Raw genomic sequence first — 20,760 nt, 5'->3', positions numbered from 1 at the left:
ATTCAATTAATGCTGCTCAGCACAGTATCCTGGGGCTTCCCTTGGCTCACGCATCTCGGGAAGAGGTTTGGGATGCAAACGCATTAACAGAGTCAGGTTGTTACAAATTGACTACGGATACTTGTAAAGCGGGAGAGCTGATGCTGCTCGAGCTCTGGCAGTAATGAACATAGTTCGCTACTTATTCATATTAATTGCTTTTGAGGTTGATGGCCTGTTAAATGCTGTTGTTCCAGAGCTCCCCGGAGAGCTCGCTGGGGCTGCCTTCCCCAGCGGGGCGGGGGGCTCGTCCGCTCCCCGCAGCCCCCGCCTCCTGCCCTCCCGGGGAGCCCGCCCGCGCAGCGGAGCTCCGGAAGCGCCCTTCGCGCACCACAGAGCTCTCCCTGCCGCCGCCGCCGCGCCCCGGCCTCCGCTTTAGCGCGCCCGCCCGCCCCCTCGGAGCCGCACTTCCCGCGTTGCGTTGACGTGGTGGGCGGGGCGGGGCCCGGCCCGGCGGCAGCGGCGCAAGATGGCGGCCACCACGGGTGCGGGTGAGCGGCGCGGGGCCGGGCGGGGGCCGGCCGGGCCGCCTCTCGCCGCGGGGCTGCGCGACCCCGCGGGGGCGGCTGGGGGCCCGGCCGGGGGTGTCGGGGCTGGAGGGGCAGCGGCGGGCGCTAGGCCGGGAGGCTCCCGCCGGAGGGGCGAGGGCGGCGGCGGGGGAGGGGGCGGCGGCGGGGCCGGCCCGAGGGGCGCGGCGCGGAGGGGAACCGGCTGTCGGCCGGGCGAGTGGCGGGAGTGGCGGGGCCGGGACACGCTGCTGCGCCGCGGCTGCCGGGCGGGCCCGCCGGCACCTTCCCGGGGGCTGCCGAGGCCTCGTGGTGTGAGCGGCCCCGGCGGGGCGAGTGCGGCCCGGGCCGGGCGGGGAGCGGAGCCAGGCCGGGCCCTGCGGGAGGGCTGTGCGGGCCGGCTCCCCGCGGGAGGGCCGCCCGGTCCAGTCCTGTCCGGCTCCCCGCGGGAGGTCTGTCCTCTCCGGCTCCCCGCGGGCCCGCACCGGGGAGCGGCACCGGCCGGGGCGACGCGCTGGACCCCCCGGCCTGGAACCCGCGGCCCCCGCGCGGTGCTGGGGTGCGGAGCCGGGACCCCGCGGCCCCGGCAGCGGCCGAGCCTCCCGGTGCTGGGCCTGGCGGAGCCGCCGTGCGGGCGCTTTTCTGTCCCTCCTGCCCCTCCTGGGAGCTGCGGTGGCCAGAGTGACCCTGGGGTGTCAGTGGTCACTGGGCAGGGACTGGGGTTACGTGGGTGAAATGAGCTGCTGTAAAAATCTTTGTCACTAATAATATCTTCCTGTTACATCAGAAGGATGTGACTTCCTTGTCAGTACGTGTCTGCTGCAAGAAGTCAGTATATTTTTTGTTCACCTTTATTAGAATTGCTTCTCGCCTGCTTCGAGTAGTTAAACAAACCCTGTATTTACATTTATCATCGCACATTAAACAAAAATGCTGCAACTAGATTTTTGAATGTGATTTTTCCCACTGACATCCTCTGGTGAACTTGGACAGATCAAATAAATGAGTTTCGCTTCTGTTTAGCCGGTTTCATTTTCCTGTTTTGATAAGTCCATATAGGGTTTCAAATGTGCCACTGTAATGCTTATTTTCAAATTGCTTCCTTTGAAGTTGAAATCTGAGTTCACCAGAAGAGTTCACTGCTCTTGAAGATACAAGAATGCTTTGGAATCTTCTTGTTCACAGATGCTCTATTGATAGCCTCTTTCAACTTTTAAGAATAGCCATCACAATGCAGATAATTAATGGTATCAAGTTTACAAAACCACTTTTAAAATGCAATAGATACTGTCCTGAGAATTATGACTTACAGATCTTCATTTGAATGTATATGGTTGTGAGGTGCTGGAATGCTTGATTAAAATACACAAAAAATGGTAGTGGAGCCTTCTTGCTCCTCTTATGTCACATTATTCTGGCTGCCATACTCTCCTCATAATCCTTTCAAGCTACTGACTTTTCATTTTGTAATTTGCTGGAAGAACAAGGCAAATATTTTCTTCTAAAGCCACTGCAGCTTTGTGAATTCATTGTCTGGGTGGTCACGGAGGGGTGTGTGTCCAAAGGGACTTGGGCTGTGGTGACCCAAAGCCGGTCCTGCTGCACTGCTTGCCTTTTGCAGCGGGCAGTCTCTGTGGTAAGCTGTCAACCATCATCTGCCAGCCACATTGTGTCTTTTGGGTTGCTTCCTGTGTTTCCGAAAGCTGTCTGGTGGCATCAGTATTGGAAACGTGAAGCGATCTGCAACCAGGTGGATGTGAGTAGCGGCCTCGGTGTCTCGTGTCTGCAGCGTGGGCATCTGACAGGCGCTGCCCTCCGGCTGCTCCTCACATCCCCTGTGTTTAACTGCTGCTGGGAGAGAAGAAGAAAAATCAGTGTGTGGCTTACACTTTTAACAGTGAACCCTAAATTCGGTGCGGGAGAACCTTTAGCTGTAAAGGTTCTGCGTTTTCTTGTCGCGTCAGTGAAGGATGAGATTGTCCTCTTCTAAGAAAGAGAACACCCCGGTGTGCAGGTCCTGGTGGCAGTGGTGGCACTGCAATGCAGCTTGTGTGGTTCCTTCTTGACTCTGCTGAAGGCATTGCCTGGCACACACAGCCTGGAAATGACACCGTGTTCACCACTGCTGATCGATTCACTGTGAGGCTTTGGGCAGCATCTTTACTCATATGTAAAACACATTTTGCTGATACTTGTTTCATGGAATCTTATTGTACTCATATTCGTTTATAAAACACTTGAATGTGTTTGATATCCTGAGTTTATAGTGGTTCAGCAAAGGAGCTTAATCAGAGTTTGAGGGTGAAAGATGCTCAGTCTTTCTTTAAAACGAGCTACTGAGTCAGAGGAAGAAATGGTGGCAAATGTCCCTGTCGGTTAAAAAAGTCATAAGGCTGGTCCTGGGCATTAGACAGGTGAGCCTTGTGTTTCTACAAACACCCAAACTGTGTGTGTGTCCATCCTGCAGGCTGAGGTGTGTGCAGGACCAGAGCTGATCCAGCCGAGACGTCCCGGGTACCTCAGGGGCTCACGTACTCTCCGGCCCCCCAGGGAAACTGGGCTACGTGGAGTCTGTGTTCCAGCTGGACTGCAGGAGCTTGCTCCGCCTCACTGGCCTGCAGACTCCAGTATTACAGTGGGGCAGAACCTGACCACATTGGCCTGCGGAATCCTGTTGTTCTAATGTTCATCCTGGGAAAGGTTTAACATCCTCGTTTAACCCGCTTTTCTCTCTTGAGTCCATTTAGAGGGTCTGTTGCAGGGCTGTGGGAGATGCTGCATTTACCAACAGCCTGGAGGAACCGAGTAGCAAAATGATTTGCCCAGATTTAAGTTATTCAAAGCGAAGAACTCCAGGACAATTCATTAGGTGAACCGGCATGATAGCATGGATGTATGCAGTTTGATATTGCTGACAGAGAGAGGAGCTCAGATTGGTTTTAGTACAGTATATTGAAAGTATGTACTTGTAATTGTTGGGGGACCCCTAACATCACTGTAAACTCAAACTTAGGCTTGTGAGAAGCAAATGAGACGTTACAATGCAGAAGAAACTGCGTGTTGAAGGATGTGGAAGGTGCACCCTGCCTCTGCAAATGGCCTGTGATGTCTCCTTTGGAGCGCACTGCACACGAGAGTCGATGTTATCTCAGAATAAATACTGCCAGCCACCGAGTACTGAGTCCGTAAGTCAAATACTCCAGGGTAGGGACAAAGTAATTGAAGAGAAACTGGAAGATAAGTTATGCCTTCTTAGATAAGATGGAATAGGGAGTGCATGAAAGAGCAGGTGCTAAAGGAGCTGATTGCAGAGCTGCTTTGTTTATTGTAATGCAAGGGTGCAGTAGCTTAAATATAAAGGTAAATAGTTCAAAACTTAGAAAATGATACTCGGTTGAATCTTTTGATGTATAATGATATAATTACGTAAGATATTTGAAAAATGCTATTCTGGGTGAGAACTTAAAATGATTCATTAGGGTATTAAATAAGTAAGTAGGTAAGGATCATAGAAGATGATTACTGACAAATTTTGTGAAGTGCGGGAAGGTTGGGATTTCCAGATTGTAAGGGTGTTGTTAACTGTTGCAATTCAAGATTCTGTGATGGGTTTTTCCCTGGGGGGATTTAGTGTAAAGGTTGGAAAAGAGGTAGTGGGGGCTGAATATCAAATACACAAAAACAACCAACAGAAGGGGCTTTAATATATGAAGCAACAACGGTGTTTAAAGCTATTGGATTTCGGTTCACTTGAGTCAGTGTAAATCAGGAGCTACTACAGGAAGCAGAATTAAAATTGACCTGAAAGGCCAGTTTGATAAGTTGCCTGTTATCGATGAAGATGTCAAAAAACTCAACAAAATGATGATTCCTCTTTTTAGAGCCCCTGATGAACGAAGTGCATTCTCTGCATGCTTTCCTGAGGTGACCTGTACGGTGTATTTATGCTTTAGTCCTGAAAAGAAATGCTTGTACTTGGATTTCACTTTACAAAGAAAGAAAAACAGGATTCTTGAAGTTTTTGTGAGAGGTGGATATTTTGTTCCGACACTGATGAAAAAGATTCCAGAAGAGGATCTGCTCTCAGAGGCACATTGGTTTCACTGTGCTCGTTTCAGCTTGGCGAGGTTTCTGTATTTGTGATTGCTCCCACTGCGCAACTGGGGAAAGGTGTTGGCTTTAACTCGTTAAAAGCATACAATGTACTTCATGTGAATGTAGATTCAAGATGAGAACAGTCCTGGACTGGTAAGATCACTTTTACAACTGTTGTAAGCCCCATTCAGGGATGTATCTGTGTGTCTTGAGTGAGATACACCAAGGATGGATCTCACCCCACAGTGCTTGAGATCTTTGAAAGTCCAAGTTAGCTTAGAACTGTTTTCCAGGAACAATTCTTAGTGAGCAGACCCTGCCCAGCGCCGTTTGTCCTCATTTCAACGTGGTGGCTGGGAGCTGGGGGGGCTGGTTGTGAGGGGCCATGGGAGCAACCGCCCGGGGTGGCATTTGTGACAAGGAAAATGGAAGGGCCTGGTCCTGTTTGAAGGCAGAAGAGCACGTCACCCAAAGCCTACCAGCTTCTAACTGTGGCTTTAAACTCTGTAACACATCCTGACTTTCTGGAAAACTCGGTCTGTGGTTTAGTTTTGTTCTCTAGTTTGCCACAAGAATATTTGGTGAACTTTTTTGTAACTGGTGAACTGGTGTCCAGGGCTGAGGCTTCACAAGGCGCGTTTACTACAAGGGGAATTTTTAGGAAGTCCGTACAAACCTGTGTCATTGGGGATTTTACCTTGTCAGTAGAGTTATAATTTAGCTTTCATAGCTTTGCTGTTGTGATTAACAGTAAATATCTCCTTTTGCTCTGAAATGTTTTATCAGTTCCATTTCTGGGAGTATTTCTGTGCAGTCAGGCAAGCTGCAAGTGAAGTAATTATCTAGATACTGTATTTTTGTATCAAATGAAGCTACTATTTGAGAGTCTTCTTGAACCATAGTGAAGGCTACATTAAAATGCATAACTGAAAGTACTTTCGACAACCTGATTGCTTTTTAATTGCCTCTTACTTTATTTAGGTTTACTTCTGTTCAATGAAAGACTTTTAGAAAAACAGGTTAGTTTGGTTGCTGCCTTGAAGGTGTCCATTGCTACACTGAAAAGATGATGCAAGGTATTTATTGGGCAGTGGGAGGACGGCACGTGGCGTGGTCACGGTTGTGTCAGCCGGCGCTGGACATGTCCTGACCCCGAACGTGCCCTGGTTTAGCCGTGGGAGTTATTGGGCAGATGCTGTGGGTGCCTGGAGCAGATGGGATCACTTTCTAGGAATCCTGGTGGGCAGCAGGCATGGCGATGGTGATATGTTTGCGTACGACCACGAGCGATGAAGCCGGTGTGGTTGCTGAGGTCGGGGTCCCAGCAGGATGTGGTAGCCGACCATGAGTGCTCCAGGCCATGGCAGGTGAGGAGGAGACGGACTTGGCTTAATGACTTCATGCATCTTTCCAGGCTGAGCAGAAGAGTGAATCTGGTCTTTTACTCTGCCCTGCTTAAGGGTAGGTTATTTAGGAATTATTTGAAGCATTTTTGATCATTTGGCCATAGTCTTTTATGTGTGTGTGCGTGTGTTTTTCTTCCTGTTGAATCTCCTGAGAACGTGTTGGGGAGGGAGCTGAATTACCACCTTTAATGTGACTCTGAACTTGTGTAGCGACTGAGGTGCTGCTCTTCCTTGTTATACCCCTGCGCTTTAGGACAGGGCTAAAACGTTTTCATCTCCCATAATCATGTTCTGTGAAGTGCAGAAAAACTCAAATACATGTGCTTCACTTCTCACACCTCCCTTTACCACTGGTGCTGCTGTAGTGCTCACAAGTGAGCAGTTGCTGTGGAATTAATAGTCATTTATGTTAACTTGTTCTGTGAGATAGGAGCCAGCGCACAAGCCAGCTATCTGTAGACCTCAGACTTGTCAGGGAACTGTAAAATCCTGTGTGACTCTTTTATGGCTCTGATTCATGCTGAATCAGAGCAGCTGTATGTGGGGAGAGCTCAGGAATACAGTTGCCTTCTCTTGCCGTGAGGTTGTAAAGCCAAGCCTAGCTCTGCTTAGCAAATGTCAGCATTAAGGCCGCCTTTCAGCCTTGGTTGTGGCCTCCTCAGATATATGCATGATGATGTAATTTTTAATTACATGATCACTTGATGATCCTCAGCCAGGATTCCAGCCCCGCTCGGTGAACGGGGGGTGTGATGCTCAGGGGAAGGGCAGGTGGGCAATGCTGCTGGTGTCCTTCTGTGTCTGCTGACCACAAAGCTGATTCCTCCCAGCTTGTTTAGAATCATTGAATCATTTTGGTTGGGAAAGACCTTTAGGATCACCAAGTCCAGACATTAACCTAATGCTGCCAAGTCCACCTCTTTGTTTTGGTCTAAGTGAATATCAGTTTGCACCAGTGATGAATATGAAGTAGTACTATCAAGTACTGAAGTACAGAGGCTGAGATGATGCTTGTTAAGCACGGTGACCGTGTGGTCCAGAAGGCAGAGTGTTTTTCAGCAGCACGACACATCCGAGTCAAGTCTTCTGCTGGCTTCAGCTTATTGTTTCTGCGAGCGGGTTTCTAATAACAGTCACGGACGGTTTCCTTTGCGGCATCACCTGCGTTGTCAAAGAGCTGCTGTGTCAGACCGAAGGGTGGAGTTCACTCCCCAGAAGACCTTTTCTTTGTCTCTTGTTTGTCCTCCTCCCCGGGCTGTTCTTCCCCCGGGTGCCGGCAGGCAGGGCTGAAGCCCAGACAGCAACCTCAGACATGGCGCAACGTGAGTCCTTCCCCATCACCAGCTCCCTGTGATCCACTGCAGCACAAACCCTGAAATAGGTTGTGTGAGTGTAAGTAAAGGTGGTACCTTGGCCTTCAACTCATACTCATCACATCCCCCAGCTCTCCTGTCCCCTGCCTTGGAGCTGGGCTGCTCTGTTCTCTGCCACCCCTGTTTAGAGCATGGAGAGCATTGGGAACAGAATGAAAAATGGGGTGGCTGATCTGTCATAATTCAGGTATGAATGGCATTCATGAACCTTTGTATGCCCGAGGTACATAAGATACATACTTTATGCTTTTAAGACTTACTGGGAGTGGAAACACTGGGTGTTTTGTGCGGGGGAGTGGCGGTGGTCACCAGGAGGTCCTGCTGCCACCGGAGTCTGGGGCTCGGTTAATCTTATGGCCGTGGCTTCACCAGCCCCAACTGACTCATTTCCTTTCACAGCCAAAGATCTGTATTACTCAGCAGCTGTGGTAGCAGCTCGGCCTCGCTGGGGGTTGAAGGTGCAGATTTGGCCTGGGCTTGCGTTTGAGTCGCGCTCGGCAGCCCCCGCCGTGTGCTTTGGTATCCGCTCTGCGGGTCTGGCGTCTTCTGTGCCCGCTTTTCCCATTCCAGCTTTCTCCTCCTACTGTTGCTACAGGTGTGTTACTGAATCGTATTTCCCCAGCACATTCTTGATGATGTTAGACATGTATCAAACTAGCCAACCAACTAATTCCTTTAGTAAGTTGCTTTTTTGGTTTCTTCTATGCCTGTTTTGCAGTTGTCTGCACCATGTGCTGCTGGGGAAGCTCCGCTCCGGTGCCTGCAGCACCGGTTCCCCCTCCTTTTTCTCTGACCTTGGTGTCTGCAGTTGTTTCTCTCTCGTATTCTCACTCCTCTCTTCAGCTGCAGTTGCGTGAGTGTTTTCCCCCTCCTTAGCCACCTTATCTGGAGGCACAGACCCCGTCTGCGGGGCTCGGCCGTGGCCAGCGGCAGCTCTGTCGTGGCCAGCGGTGGCTCTGTCGTGGCCAGCGGTGGCTCTGTCGTGGCCAGCGGTGGCTCTGTCGTGGCCAGCGGCGGCTCTGTCGTGGCCAGCGGTGGCTCTGTCGTGAAGCTGGTGGCACTGGCTCTGTTGGACACGGGGGAAACCTCCAGCAGCTCCTCACAGAAGCCACCGCTGTAGCCTCCTGCTACCAAAACCTTGCCATGCGAACCCAATACGAAAGTGGCTTAGAGTGCAAGTGTGTTTTATGGTGCCTGAGCTGCAGATACCTTGAGGAAGAATAAATCAAGTCCCTTGTGGCTTGGCTTCAGGATCCTCCTTTGCCGCTGGCTTAGTGTGCGACCTTGGGTATGCCATTGTTTTCCATTGATGTAATGAGGATAAGACATTTTCCTGGTTTGCTGTGCATTTTGAGGATGAACGTACCAGCCATTCGGAAGTGCTGAAATTCCGCGGTGGCAGAGGTCAGAAGTACAAAGGATGCTATTGCTGCTGCCAGAGCCCACTTCAATTAACTTCAGATTAACCTGCTAACGTTATGAAAGGGTTTTATTTGCTTTGAGAGGTATTTTTAAAAGCTCTGAGTGAGCTGAATGATGTCAAGCCTTTCATGGTGTCATTTTGTAGAATCTTCTACATTTTTATACTGTATCATATAGACAGGTGCTAATTAAAGCCCCACAATAGTGTGTGTATCTGTGAACGGACAGAGATTGCCTTCCATTGTGTTGCCTGCGCTAATATCAGCCTGTCAGCCTTCCAGCCTCTTGAATTGTGGATACCTTGACGTTGCTTGTAAAATCCAAGCTAAATATGGGGTTATCTTTCTGTAGTGTTGAAATATTGTCATTCAAAAAATAGTGATATTTTTAGGTTTTTACCACCAATGTTTTCTATAGAATGACCACAAGTATCGGTGGAGTTACTCTGGCTTTATTTCTTTACTAGATTTCTCAACTCAAAATATTTTTGGAATTGTTTTCAGGAGTAAAAGTTCCTCGTAATTTTCGTCTGTTGGAAGAGCTGGAAGAAGGTCAGAAAGGCGTGGGTGATGGGACAGTTAGCTGGGGCCTTGAAGATGATGAAGATATGACACTTACAAGATGGACAGGAATGATTATTGGGCCTCCAAGAGTAAGTATCCATTAAATAGTTAACAGTACTGTTACTTGTTTTTCTTCCCCCTTTTCTTGCCTTAATCTGACCACCGAAGTAGAAAACAAACAAAACACCAAGGAGTGAAAAAACACTTCAGCAGGTGATTTATATTGAAGCTTCAAGGTCAATGCAATAATGGCCTTCATGTATCTATATGTCTTTTTGATTATAGTTTGGAATATTTTAGAGCCTTTCTCTGGTTAGTTCTGTTACATGTCTGCTTTATATTTACAGATTCATTAAGACGTAACTTTAGAGATTCCAGGGTTCTAGCATCCTGTGCTCTTGAATACAGCAAAGTTTAAAATCCTTTGGCCAGTGAGATTACTGGTGGAGCTGATGCAGGTGGAACGTGGATGTTGTGTTCAGTACTGCTGGGCTTTCTCCCGTTTCTTGTTGAGCTTATGGGCTGGTTTCTCTTGCAGCAGTACTGACGTGCTCTTGTAGAGTTTCAGCTAACTCAGGATAATGAATTCAACTTCTTCTCCAAACATTCTCGCCCTGAGCAGTTTCTTATAATGCTACTGGTTGTTGTGGTGGTATCGTTGCATTCTCTTCTCCCCCAAAACCCCACTGAACTGTGGGTCTCTGCTTTTGTAGCGAACTTGAGGACTTGTGCGTTGTCTGTGTGCATTTATTCTAAAACCACCACTTGTCTGTTCTCTCCGGTTTCTCCCTGTATCTCTGCTGTTTCCGTAACATCCTTACCATGGATTCTCCTTCCCTTCTGTATCTGACCTCAGCATTTTCCATAATTCAGGTGTTCTCAACCTATTACATGGAAACCATTACAGAGCTATGTGTCTCTACTGTATCAGTTGCCTTTCCTGGCGTACAATGAGGTTGTACAAGAATTTATAACATTACACGTGCAGAGTTTTCTGTCTCATCCAGAAGCTTTGTTCACTTTTTGTCTGCCACTTTTAACATCTTGCCATTCATGATCATTTTGTCTGTTTATGACATCTCCAGGTCATTTTCTAGAACAGCACTTGATTTTAGAACATTAGGAGAGTGTTAATGAGCCTGCATTAAGACCGTGAAGCAAGCTCACTGGGTGCGTACGCTTTATGGAAAATTTGAGCACCCTTGAAATCTAATTTAGAAAATTAACCAGAAACTGAACTGTGCAGACAGGCGGGTGCGGACTCGTCAGCAGTGACAGAAACTTGCAGGTTGTGTCTAACCAAGGCTAGAGGACTGTCCAAATGATTCAGCTGTGCCGCTTTTGTCTTCCTAACACTTTGGCTTCTTTTGAGCTTATTGCTTGAAAGCAGCAGGCTTTGGGTCATTCTTGTTTGCTAAGTGACTGTCCTGCTTTTAGCACTGCTCATACTCGCTTATTACCATTTTTTTTCTTAGTAGGATGAGGGAATACTGGTAAATACTGGTAAATACTGGTAGAAAGCAGTTGTGCTTGTAGCAGGTGAAAGAATCGTATGCCCCGTGTGCGGTTAGCTGGGTGCTGCTGCGCGTCCCTGCTGCCGCACGTGGGCTCTGCTGCTCCTTCCCAGGCTTGCTGCGGGTGGTTCTGCAGCCCGTGAGTCATCCTGTTTGTACAAGCTATTCAGAAACGCTGGCCCAGTCACAACTTCAGCTTTATCTGCACAAGTTCTATATTGGCCGTAGACATACGCACAGTCAGAGCTTTCCATCCTCTGGTCGCCATGTGGTGCTGTTATTTGCAAAGACCCTAAACCGTGCGGGAAGCTCTGGGCTGTTCACCGCGCAGGGACGCGGTGGGGAGGCCTGGGCAGAGCTGACGGATTGCTTTGTTTCCCCAAAACTTGGTGACAGCGTTCCGTTTGTCACCGCCCTGGCTCCGCACTTGAACGGACAAGGAGCAGCTCCATCGGGAAGCCAGTTCTTATGGATTTGGTAGTGGTCTGCATCAAAATGCTCATGGATATTACAGGACATATTAAGATGTTCAAGGGGCGTAGCAGGCCCTTGGAAGGTACTGCACTGAGTTTTATATTGAGATGTTTTTGTGCATTGAGCAGCTTTTCTTGAGGTGCTGGTGGAGCGTCGTGCTTTGCTGCCGTGGGCCAGCAGGAGCTGCTGGCTGCTCCTGGGCTTCTCCGCGCACACGTTCCCCTGGATCTTTCCTCATGGCCACTGCCTTTTGAGTTTAACGTTCATTGCAATGTTGAGGGTGCAGGAAAACGGGTCAGAAGTCCTAACGTGTAACAGTGTTCCTGCAGTGGGGACAAAGTGGTGATGCTGTTTGAATCAGGATGTGCTCTGCAAGGCCCTGAACCTCGGGGGTTCCCCCCTCTGACAGCTGCCACGCTGGTTTATCCCCACCCAGTGTTCCTAGAACGCGGCTCTAGGACAGGCCGACTTTACACAGTTGCTCGAGCTAAAGCTGTGGCTTCAGTTTCAAGGTAGTGTGGTGTGTCTGATTAGTACAGTGATAAATCAAAGCTGCTTTGTGAAGATTGGTTGAAAAGCAGGAATCTGAGCTATATGATGATTTTAAAAATCAGTTTGGTTGGTGAATGGGAAGCAATGCCAGTTTCATTCTTTATAAGAAAATGTGATGCTTAAAAGACCAGTAGAATTTATTACCTTGAAGAGATAACATTTGATACTCTGAATATTATAAAATGTACCCAAACCAGAGGTAGGCAGTGTAGCATGTATCTTATCGTTAGCAGTTTACATGTCCCGAAAGCTCCCGTTGTTTTTACAGAACTGCCTGATGTGATTCTTCCTCCCTTTCTTTTCCCCTCAGACAATTTATGAAAACAGAATATACAGCCTTAAAATAGAATGTGGGCCTAAGTATCCAGAAGCACCTCCATTTGTACGATTTGTAACAAAAATTAATATGAATGGAGTAAATAGTTCTAATGGAGTGGTAAGTTTTTTGGTTTTATTCGTTTAAATGTGCGGTTTCAAATGAATGTTGTGATTGTGCTTTCAGCTTGCGTCACTGCTCATGGCTTTTGCTTTGAGGAGAAGGAAAGGGGGTAGAAGGGAGGTGTGTGAGCCAAGTGTGTTCTGAAATCAAAACGCAGAATTGACTTTTCCTGCCGTTTTGCAGCTCACAAGTGGTCGCGTTATGTGGGGATTTGTTACGCGTTAGGAAGCCGCTCGCTTGCTTTTGCTTCCTTTGGTGTCTGACACTCAGAGTGTGTCAGATCTGGGCCGGAGGGGGTGTGGGCAGTGCCTGTGTAACGTGGCCATTCTGACCCAGGTGCTCTTCTTGTCTGTTCTAGGTGGACCCCAGAGCCATATCAGTCCTAGCAAAATGGCAGAATTCTTATAGTATCAAAGTTGTTCTGCAAGAGCTTCGGCGTCTAATGATGTCTAAAGAAAATATGAAACTTCCTCAGCCACCCGAAGGACAATGTTACAGCAATTAAAACAAACCAACCAACAAACAAACATGCCCCCTTATTCAATTTAAGCTGTCTTCATTTTCCACAGTAGTAAATTTTCTAGATGCATCTTGTAGACCTCAAAATACTGGAAAGGAAGTTCCCATTCAAAGGAAGTTTTTCTTGAGATACTGTAAATGATACTAATTTTTTTTGTTTTTCATTTTAAATATAAGTTGTGCTATAACAAATAATCCTGTTGTGTAACCACTGTCCACGTAGCTGAACTGCTGGTATCAGGAAAAGTCTATTTAAGTTTATTACTGTCAAGACCAGTGTGGCACATCTGACTTAACTGTGAACGCATACGTCCCACAATCACCCGCTGGCCTGGCTTTGGGGTTTTGTTTGGTTTTGTTCTTCTGTCTTTTGCAATAGAGTCAAAGCTCAGGGCTATTTATTAGAGTGAACACAAAGGTTTTTGCTTCCAGTACGACGCTGGGCTTTACGGACTACTAATGGGGATGTGTGCTAACCTGGGTCATCCCTCCCTTTGTGCTATCTCTAGTAAAGGCTGAATGTGACTGTGCTCATTTTTGGGTTTTTTGTTATGTTTTTTAATGCCCTGCTAATGCGGGGCGAGCTTTCCTTCTTCCCTTCGGCCAAGGCGTAGATTGTACTTCTCTACCTGGTCCCCCTCACCGGTGACGTGGGGTTGGGTGAGGGATTCAGGGTTCTTTCAATCTCTTCCCCCTTCCCCTCTCTTTAGCGGGGGTGCTGCTTTCTTTTTGCCCCTCTTTGTGACTCCTCTCGCCCCTGCATGCCGGGGGCGAGCGTTGGGGCAATAACTTGACGTGTTCCTTCCTGCTTCTCATTTTGGTTTTGCAACAGGTTTAGTCTTCACCAGCCTGGGAAACAGGAGGATCTGTTGTGCTCACGCACCTGGATCTTCCCTGTCCCCCAGCACCGCTGCCACACCGCCAGGCTGCCCGCGGCCCGTGCCGTTAGATAGGCTTTGACGTGGGGAAAAGAGCAGTCATTTACCAGGATTGCCCAAACCTTCTGCTGCCAAACTTCAAACAGGGAAACTCCGCGCGTAGAGGTTCTGAACACACACTCCAGCTCTCCCGTAGTTGTACTTTGGTGCTTCGGATTGACCCAAGAATGTTAATCGATGAAATGTTGCACTTACGTTTGGCCCTTCTAAAGATGTGACGACTAGAGACAAATCAGTGCAGTAGATCTTGTTAGGATTCTGTGAGTCTTAGAAGAGAAACCTCTGCAGTGACGATTTTGGGGAGGTGGTGCATACAGCAGATTGAGGACCTTAATTGGCTTTGCATCCTGGCAAATCACTGCCTTTTCTGGTTTACCGTTCTGGACCACTAACTGCTCAAATGTGGATGCAAGCTCACATACAACCGACCTAGCGTGTCCTGGTTCTACCACAAATTCAGTGTTTGTGTAAAAAAATTTTAAAAAGAAAAAAAAGGAAAAATAAAGACATTTTAAAGCAGCAGCTATCAAGTCAATGAACAATTGATGTTTCCATTAACTCTTTTGAGGAAAATATTAGTTGTAAGGATTTAACATCCTCTGTAATTAAAGTTTAACATAACAGTATTCCATAAGCAGCCTTTTTATTGTATCAGACCATTGCCTGATTTTAATATAATAAAAAGTGTGCATTAATATTATAAGGCTTTAATTGTATTTATGTTTAGAATTTTGATCCCTTATGGAATTCTTGATTTGTTGGAAGTATCTTCCTACAGATCACGTTTAGCGAGCAGTGTGTGAACCGCTGGCGAAAGGCAATTGGCTTCATCCAGCTGCTGCTGCTGTGCCAAGGAGCACGGTTAGGTTCAGTTCAACCTCGGGCTCGCGTAGGCTGGGCAGCCGGTGACGTTACGCGGTGCTGAGGAGCTGCTGAAGTGCATCTCTGGATACGGGCGCGATCTGCAGGGGCCGTTGTTGCCGTGACCTTTGTGTGCTGTGGTCCTGAGGAGATGGAGTCCCTGCCCAGTTGCGTGTTCCGCTGTCCGTCAACTGCAAGGAGAACCTCACAACCTCACATTGTACCTGTTCTCCCTCAAACAGTGGAGCATAAAGAGCTGACCGTCTCTCCAAATCCAGATAGAAATGGGGCTCTGGAGTTTTGGCCCTGCCGAGTGGGAAGTGTCTCCGCTCCAGAGGATGCCGGCGGTCCCCGCTGTGCGTTCGGCGCGGTGGTGGTGACGCGAGGTTCTTCGGGGTTGGGAATGGCGAAGGGAATGACCTTTCCTCCTGAAACCTTGTGAAACTTGCTGCTGGCTTCTCGCCTGAAATACAACTCCGTCCTTTGGTAGCTCGGAGCATATCCATGAAGACAATGCGACTGGTACTTTGTCAGCATCGTGTGTGTGTCTTTATTTAAAGCAGCTTAGTATCTAAAGATGTCAAATGGGAACGGGAACAATGCTTGCTAACTGTGGTGTGCTGCTCGATGATCTCTGGTTTCAGAGCTGTTGTAAGAGTGCCCTTGCCCTGGTCGGGAGGACATGGTTGGTGCTTATTTGGGGCCTCCCGCTATCTTTATATTTGAAGTAATATTTTTGAAACTGATTTGCTTTGTGAGTTACGCAGGTCGGAGCACCCCAGGCTGCCGGGGCCGCGCTGCGCCGGAGGCTGCGCTGGCATGAACCACGGTCCACAGCATCTGCCGTACGAAATTGGGTGCTACGTCCAAAAAGAGGGTCCGGTGTAAATGTTCTCCCCCGAACACGTCGGTGCTCCCGCGCCCCGCTGCTCCGCCCGCAGCCAAACACAATGCAGTAAAACTCAGCTGTCATTGGACCTGCGGGTTGTAGTTTTGTCGGTGTATGCGACCTACAGCCTACGTAGTGGGGGAGACCGGTTGTCCCGCAGCCTGGTTGCTTGTTTTATGCTTCAGAAATGAGGTGGGGAAGTGAGACTGTGTCTTACCTGTATTTGTCCTGCCTCTGGTAGCGTAAAGGCAAAGTGTTCAGCTGATGCCTGCTGACCTCAGTCGATGTCCTGAACCAAAGATAAGAAGGGACAATAAATACAGTAAGTGTATTGGCCATGAAAGAAATGCTGTTCCTTGGAGCAGGAGCTGCTGCAGGAGACTGGTCTGAGCAGATGGCCCGGCGGCTTCCGCAGAGCTTGTAGGAGCCACCCAGTGCCAGAGGGACCTGACACCCAGTGACACCCCTCACCTCTCCAGTGACACCGCAGTGAGACCCCTCACCTCTCCAGGGACAGCCCTGTGAAACCCCAGTGACACCCCTCACCTCTCAGTGACACCCCAGTGAGACCCCTCACCTCTCAGTGACACCCCTGTGAAACCCCAGTGACACCCCTCACCTCTCAGTGACACCCCTGTGAAACCCCAGTGACACCCCTCACCTCTCCAGTGACACTGCAGTGAGACCCCTCACCTCTCCAGTGACACCCCAGTGACACCCCTCACCTCTCAGTGACACCCCAGCGAAACCCCTCACCTCTCCAGTGACACCCCAGTGACACCCCGGTGACACCCCTCACCTCTCCAGTGACACCCCGGTGACACCCCTCACCTCTCAGTGACACCCCGGTGACAGCCCTGTCCTGCCAGGCTCCCCGCCGTGCAGCTGCTGTGTGCTCGGCTCAGGGGGCCGGCAGAGGGAGCCAGCAGGCTTTGCAAGGCCGGCGTCTAAGGTGCAAATGCTGCTCGTTTCAAACCTCAAGTCCTCTTGCGGGAGCCACTTTTTCTATTTATCGTGAATCAATTTCAGTTTGAAAAGCCTGTTTATCATGGCTTTCTCGCTCTGCAGGCGTTAACTTGCTAGGGGGAAAACCAGCACTGCGGTGAGATCTTAATTGGTAATAAAGACTAATTGTTGTTTGCTTCTTGCTTTGTTGTATGTAGGGAGTATGTGCTTAAATACGCCTTCTCCGTGCTCTTACAGCTCCTTGCTCTGAATGCGTGATCTCGCAGAGCCGGGCAGGTGCCACGTGGAGGAACAGCGTGGAGTTAGGCCAGGTTTAACAAGGGAAACAAGCCCAGGAGAGGTGCGGTGGGCGCGCTCTCAGTCCTTTGCCAAACACCCATCTGTGCGGTGTCTTGCCAGAGCCGCAGGGGCTGTTTGTGGTTTACCCGTTTTCAGGAGCTGGCCCTTAGGTGTCTGAGGTCGGGGCTTTACCTACAGGACAGCGTTTCCTGCATCCAGAAACAGCACCGTGAATTCAATGCTTTTTTCAACCTGGCAACCGTCTCACATTGAAACAAGGGAGTTCCAGTTCTGCACATACCTGTAAATATGTGTCTGCTCCAAGTTCGCCCTACTTTAAGCTGAAAGAAAGTGAAGAGAATTTGATGGTGATATTCTCAATATCTCTTTTTTTTTACAGATTATTTTAGATTTAAGGCTCTTTTTCTGGTGGCTCAGGGTTTTCCTAAGTCAGTGGGAACCACCGTGTTGCATTAATCTCTGGCTGGGGAGCTTCCCACGAGCATCCTGACCTTGCTGTTCACATTCAGGTCCCTCAATATCCTCTCGTTTTATTTGGTCTTACTGTATAGCGCATTGCTGGAGAATGGGCTTAACTTCTAAGCTTGTGAAGAGCCCCAGCGAAGCCAGATTGAAGTTAGGCGCACGTTTAAGTGCTTTGTTGGACCAGAGCCAGCACGCTCAGCCTTTGCTAGGACAGAGACTTTTTCAGCCTTTATTGAGCATCTTCCTCCTAATCTTCCCTTCTTGGTGCTATGTCCCTGGTGCTTGTGCCTTTACACTGTCCCTGATGTCTCCCACATTTGTTGTAACAAAAATGCAAAGAGCAGAAGACCATGTTGAAGATAAGGAGATAGGCTAGGTGCTCATCATTTTATATCTTGTCACCTTTTCCTGCTTATGTCCTTTTAAATAAAGCCTGCAAAGGGTTTTCAGAAACGCGAGTCCTGTGCTGATCTCCCGCCAGGCTGTTGGTGGCTTTGCCCGAGCACGTCCGGACCCTGCGGTACCGGGTGGCAGGAGGGGAGACAAAATGCCAGGTGGGCTGTCGAAACGTCCCTTTGCCCTCTCCGGTGCTCAACATTTGATATTTTATTGTTGTCTTGGCAGCCAAACCTGAAGTTTCTTCTGGAAAAAAACCACCAAGCAGGAGTTTTGGAAAGGAAAGGGAAGCGAACTTTGGACCCGCCTGCATCAGAAACGATCAGTCCGTTTTCCCTCCTGTTTGCTCGTCTTATAGAGCCGCTCTAAAACCGCGTGTTCGTATTGGCCTGGTCACGGTCTCCAGGTTTAGAGGGAGCAGGAATTTTTGTTCGCCTGCTGTCTGGGGCAGATCTGTGCTGGTTTGTCGGCACTGGGTGCAGCAGCGCTGGGCAGGGTGAGGGATGTGCTGCTTCCCCCTCGGGGCCGGGAAGCGCGCAGTCACCTTCAGAGCATTCCTGGAAACGAGGAGTAATGCTCAATTACAGCTTTTTGCAACCACCGGGGCTTGGGTGCGTTGTGAGCGGGTTGGGGGTGTGCAGCGCTGTGTGTGTCACCCGGGAGCCGCTGAGAAACGGCCGCAGCACAACGGAGGTTTGCGGGAAGGTCTGTGCCAAACTCCTGTCCCTCCGGAGAGACCTCTTAAATCCCCGGGCTACCAGATTAGACGTTGTCCAAGGTTAGCGGCCAGATGTTTCTCAGCTGTTTGGCCTGCTTTCCAGCTGAGACCCAATGAGTGGCGATCCAACATGTGAGTATTAATATAAACATTTTAGAGGCCTCGCCTTGAGCGAGCCGTTCAAACCTTCCCACGACGCTGCGAGCGGCGCTGGTTTCCTCAGAGAGCATCGGTGCCTGGTGTACGGCGCTGGAGACCCCGCGCGGGTCAGAGCCGCTGCCACCTGCTCACGCAGCACTGGGGCCGCGGCCCCCCCCGTGTTTTAGTGGCGCCAGAGCAGTGTGGTCCCTGGAACTTGATTATTTGTGTTAGCAGATAATTTAGGCCAGAAGGCTGGGAGCGCTCCCTCCCTTCCCTGGTGTCGTCACGTTCCCAGCAGAACGCAGCGCCGTGTCCCGTCCCCTCCCCTCGCACGTACAACAGAACCACTTCCAACGTCCCTTCTTCCCAAGGGTCACCGTCTACCCATTTTAAGCTGGGTTTCGGCTTGTGCAGGCCTGCCGGAAGGGGGTATTTCATTAAATCCAGCATGTAAAGCCGTGTTTTTAATTATTAAAAAAACCACCAAACAACAAACCAGAATGAGTTTGTGCTGTGTGGCTCTGAACTACTCCCGATGCCACCCATGATCTTCGGTGTTCGAACATGGGTGATGAGAAATGACCCTTTTTGGTCTCCCAGTGGTGTGAACCCGTAATTTTCAATGCGTTTTAATGCTTCGGTTGCTCCAGCCCTGAGCCAAACGGCATTGACGCCAAAGCCGGGTCCCGCTGGAGGTGCGGGGTTTTCTTTGCAGAGGCGGATGCTGTTCTATGGATGACAATTCCAGCATCTGGGGGAAGGTGGTGGCTTCATCTGGCTTCACTGGGACAGTCAGCCCAGCCAACCAACCCAGAACCCCCAGCTTGTTTATACCTCTGCTTGGAAAACCCGAAAACACCACCATGGGAATTGTTTGCTGTGCTGGGCGCTGAACGGGAGCTCCTGAAATTGGGGCCATAATGTCATTTACTGACAGCCGAAAAAATCCAAACCGGAGAAGGCCGGGGCAGCCTTTGCTTCTCACTTGTCAAAATCCTCCCTGGCTCTTAATTAACGCCTGGTTAATTAACAGCTGGTGTTCCCCGCGGGAAGGCAGCGCTCCCATGGTCCTGCCTCTCCCTGCCAGGTTTTGGGTTATTTGCACAGCCTGTTGATCCCCAGGTCGGATCCATCCTTGCGCTGTTCCTACCCGGGTGTGTGATTACCTGTAATAACAATTACAAAGCTCTGGAAATCAGGCTTTTAAAATCAGCGTCTCCGAGTCAGGCTCTCATCCGCTCCCGAGCTCTGGTTAGATCAGTTGTTTCTGTGTGCGAGCAAGGAGATTTTGTAAGGCAGAAATGTGCTGTTCTGAGCTGTACTTTTTCGGGATTTGGGCTCTGGTAGGCCCTGTGTGTGGTTTTTGTTGTGCGATTCACAGTGACGGGGTGACAGTGGCTTTCTGGAGCTGTTTCACCCATCGTTTCTTGCTCAAGCCCAGAGCGTTGCCTTCCCGTCCCTGCGGCTCGGCGCCCCGGTTTGTTGAAAAGGAAAAGGAGAAGCAATGTTCCCTGTCTCCAGCACAGAAGCCATTCCTGCCGGCGGGAACTGTCGGCCCTGGATGGCTGTTTTCAGTCATTCCGTTTCCTTGTATTTCTTGCTCGCTTTTTACCGTCCCGATTTATTTTTAATGGCCCTGCCGCCCCTGTTTGTAATAATAAAGAGCGACCGTGTGGACACAATGAGGCTGCTTCAGGTCCAAGTGTTTTTAATAACCTTGCAGTGAGAAATAGACCCAAGCCGAAGTCTGGAGAACCCCACGAAGCCTCCGCTGCTGCGCTGAAACGCGATTGTGGAGTCGCCGCTGTGCAAACGGCCCGGGCAGCGATGGCGTCGCCGCCTTGGCTCCCGGCCAGGCTGTTTGTTCAAGACTCCCCTCTGTACCGCTCCCAACTCTGACTTGTAAGCAGTGTTCTTGTCTTCCAGACGTGCCCTGATTTAAAGCAAAGACAAGGGGGTAGGTAAAGGTATTTTTATTATGGTTATTTATCCGTGTCTCCGCATCCCTCTCAGCGTACGCCCCGTACACAAGAGCCGGGTGGTTCCCATCCGGGATGCTGCAGTGGTGCACGGCGAAGGGAAGAAGCGATGGTCAGCATTATGAGGCTTCATGTTGTTTAATTAAGTAAAACCTTATTAGCCCTTCTCAGTGGCTTAACAACTTTGAAGGAGCCGCTGTTTGCC

At 49.6% G+C, this 20,760-nt stretch overlaps 1 protein-coding gene across 2 annotated transcripts; it reads left to right on the top strand.

Annotated features, from left to right (window-relative positions):
- The first annotated feature begins 425 nt into the window (after nucleotides 1–425).
- Nucleotides 426–14,543, top strand: UBE2V1 (ubiquitin conjugating enzyme E2 V1). 2 transcript variants are annotated; one of them, XM_065849704.2, is made up of 4 exons: nucleotides 426–530; nucleotides 9,345–9,493; nucleotides 12,255–12,380; nucleotides 12,742–14,543. In XM_065849704.2, the coding sequence occupies exons 1-4, from the start codon at nucleotides 509–511 to the stop codon at nucleotides 12,886–12,888; spliced, it is 444 nt and encodes a 147-aa protein (XP_065705776.1). In that variant the 5' UTR covers nucleotides 426–508; the 3' UTR covers nucleotides 12,889–14,543. The 2 variants fall into 2 exon arrangements, with proteins under 2 accessions (XP_065705776.1, XP_065705777.1); XM_065849705.2 differs by having other exon boundaries at nucleotides 441–524.
- The last annotated feature ends 6,217 nt before the right edge of the window (nucleotides 14,544–20,760 follow it).

Source organism: Patagioenas fasciata, chromosome 16 (assembly GCF_037038585.1).
Source record: "Patagioenas fasciata isolate bPatFas1 chromosome 16, bPatFas1.hap1, whole genome shotgun sequence".
In the NCBI taxonomy this organism is placed as follows: Eukaryota; Metazoa; Chordata; class Aves; order Columbiformes; family Columbidae; genus Patagioenas; species Patagioenas fasciata.
The sequence above is the reverse complement of the archived record's forward strand: the minus strand, read 5'-3'. Positions and strand labels throughout refer to the sequence as shown.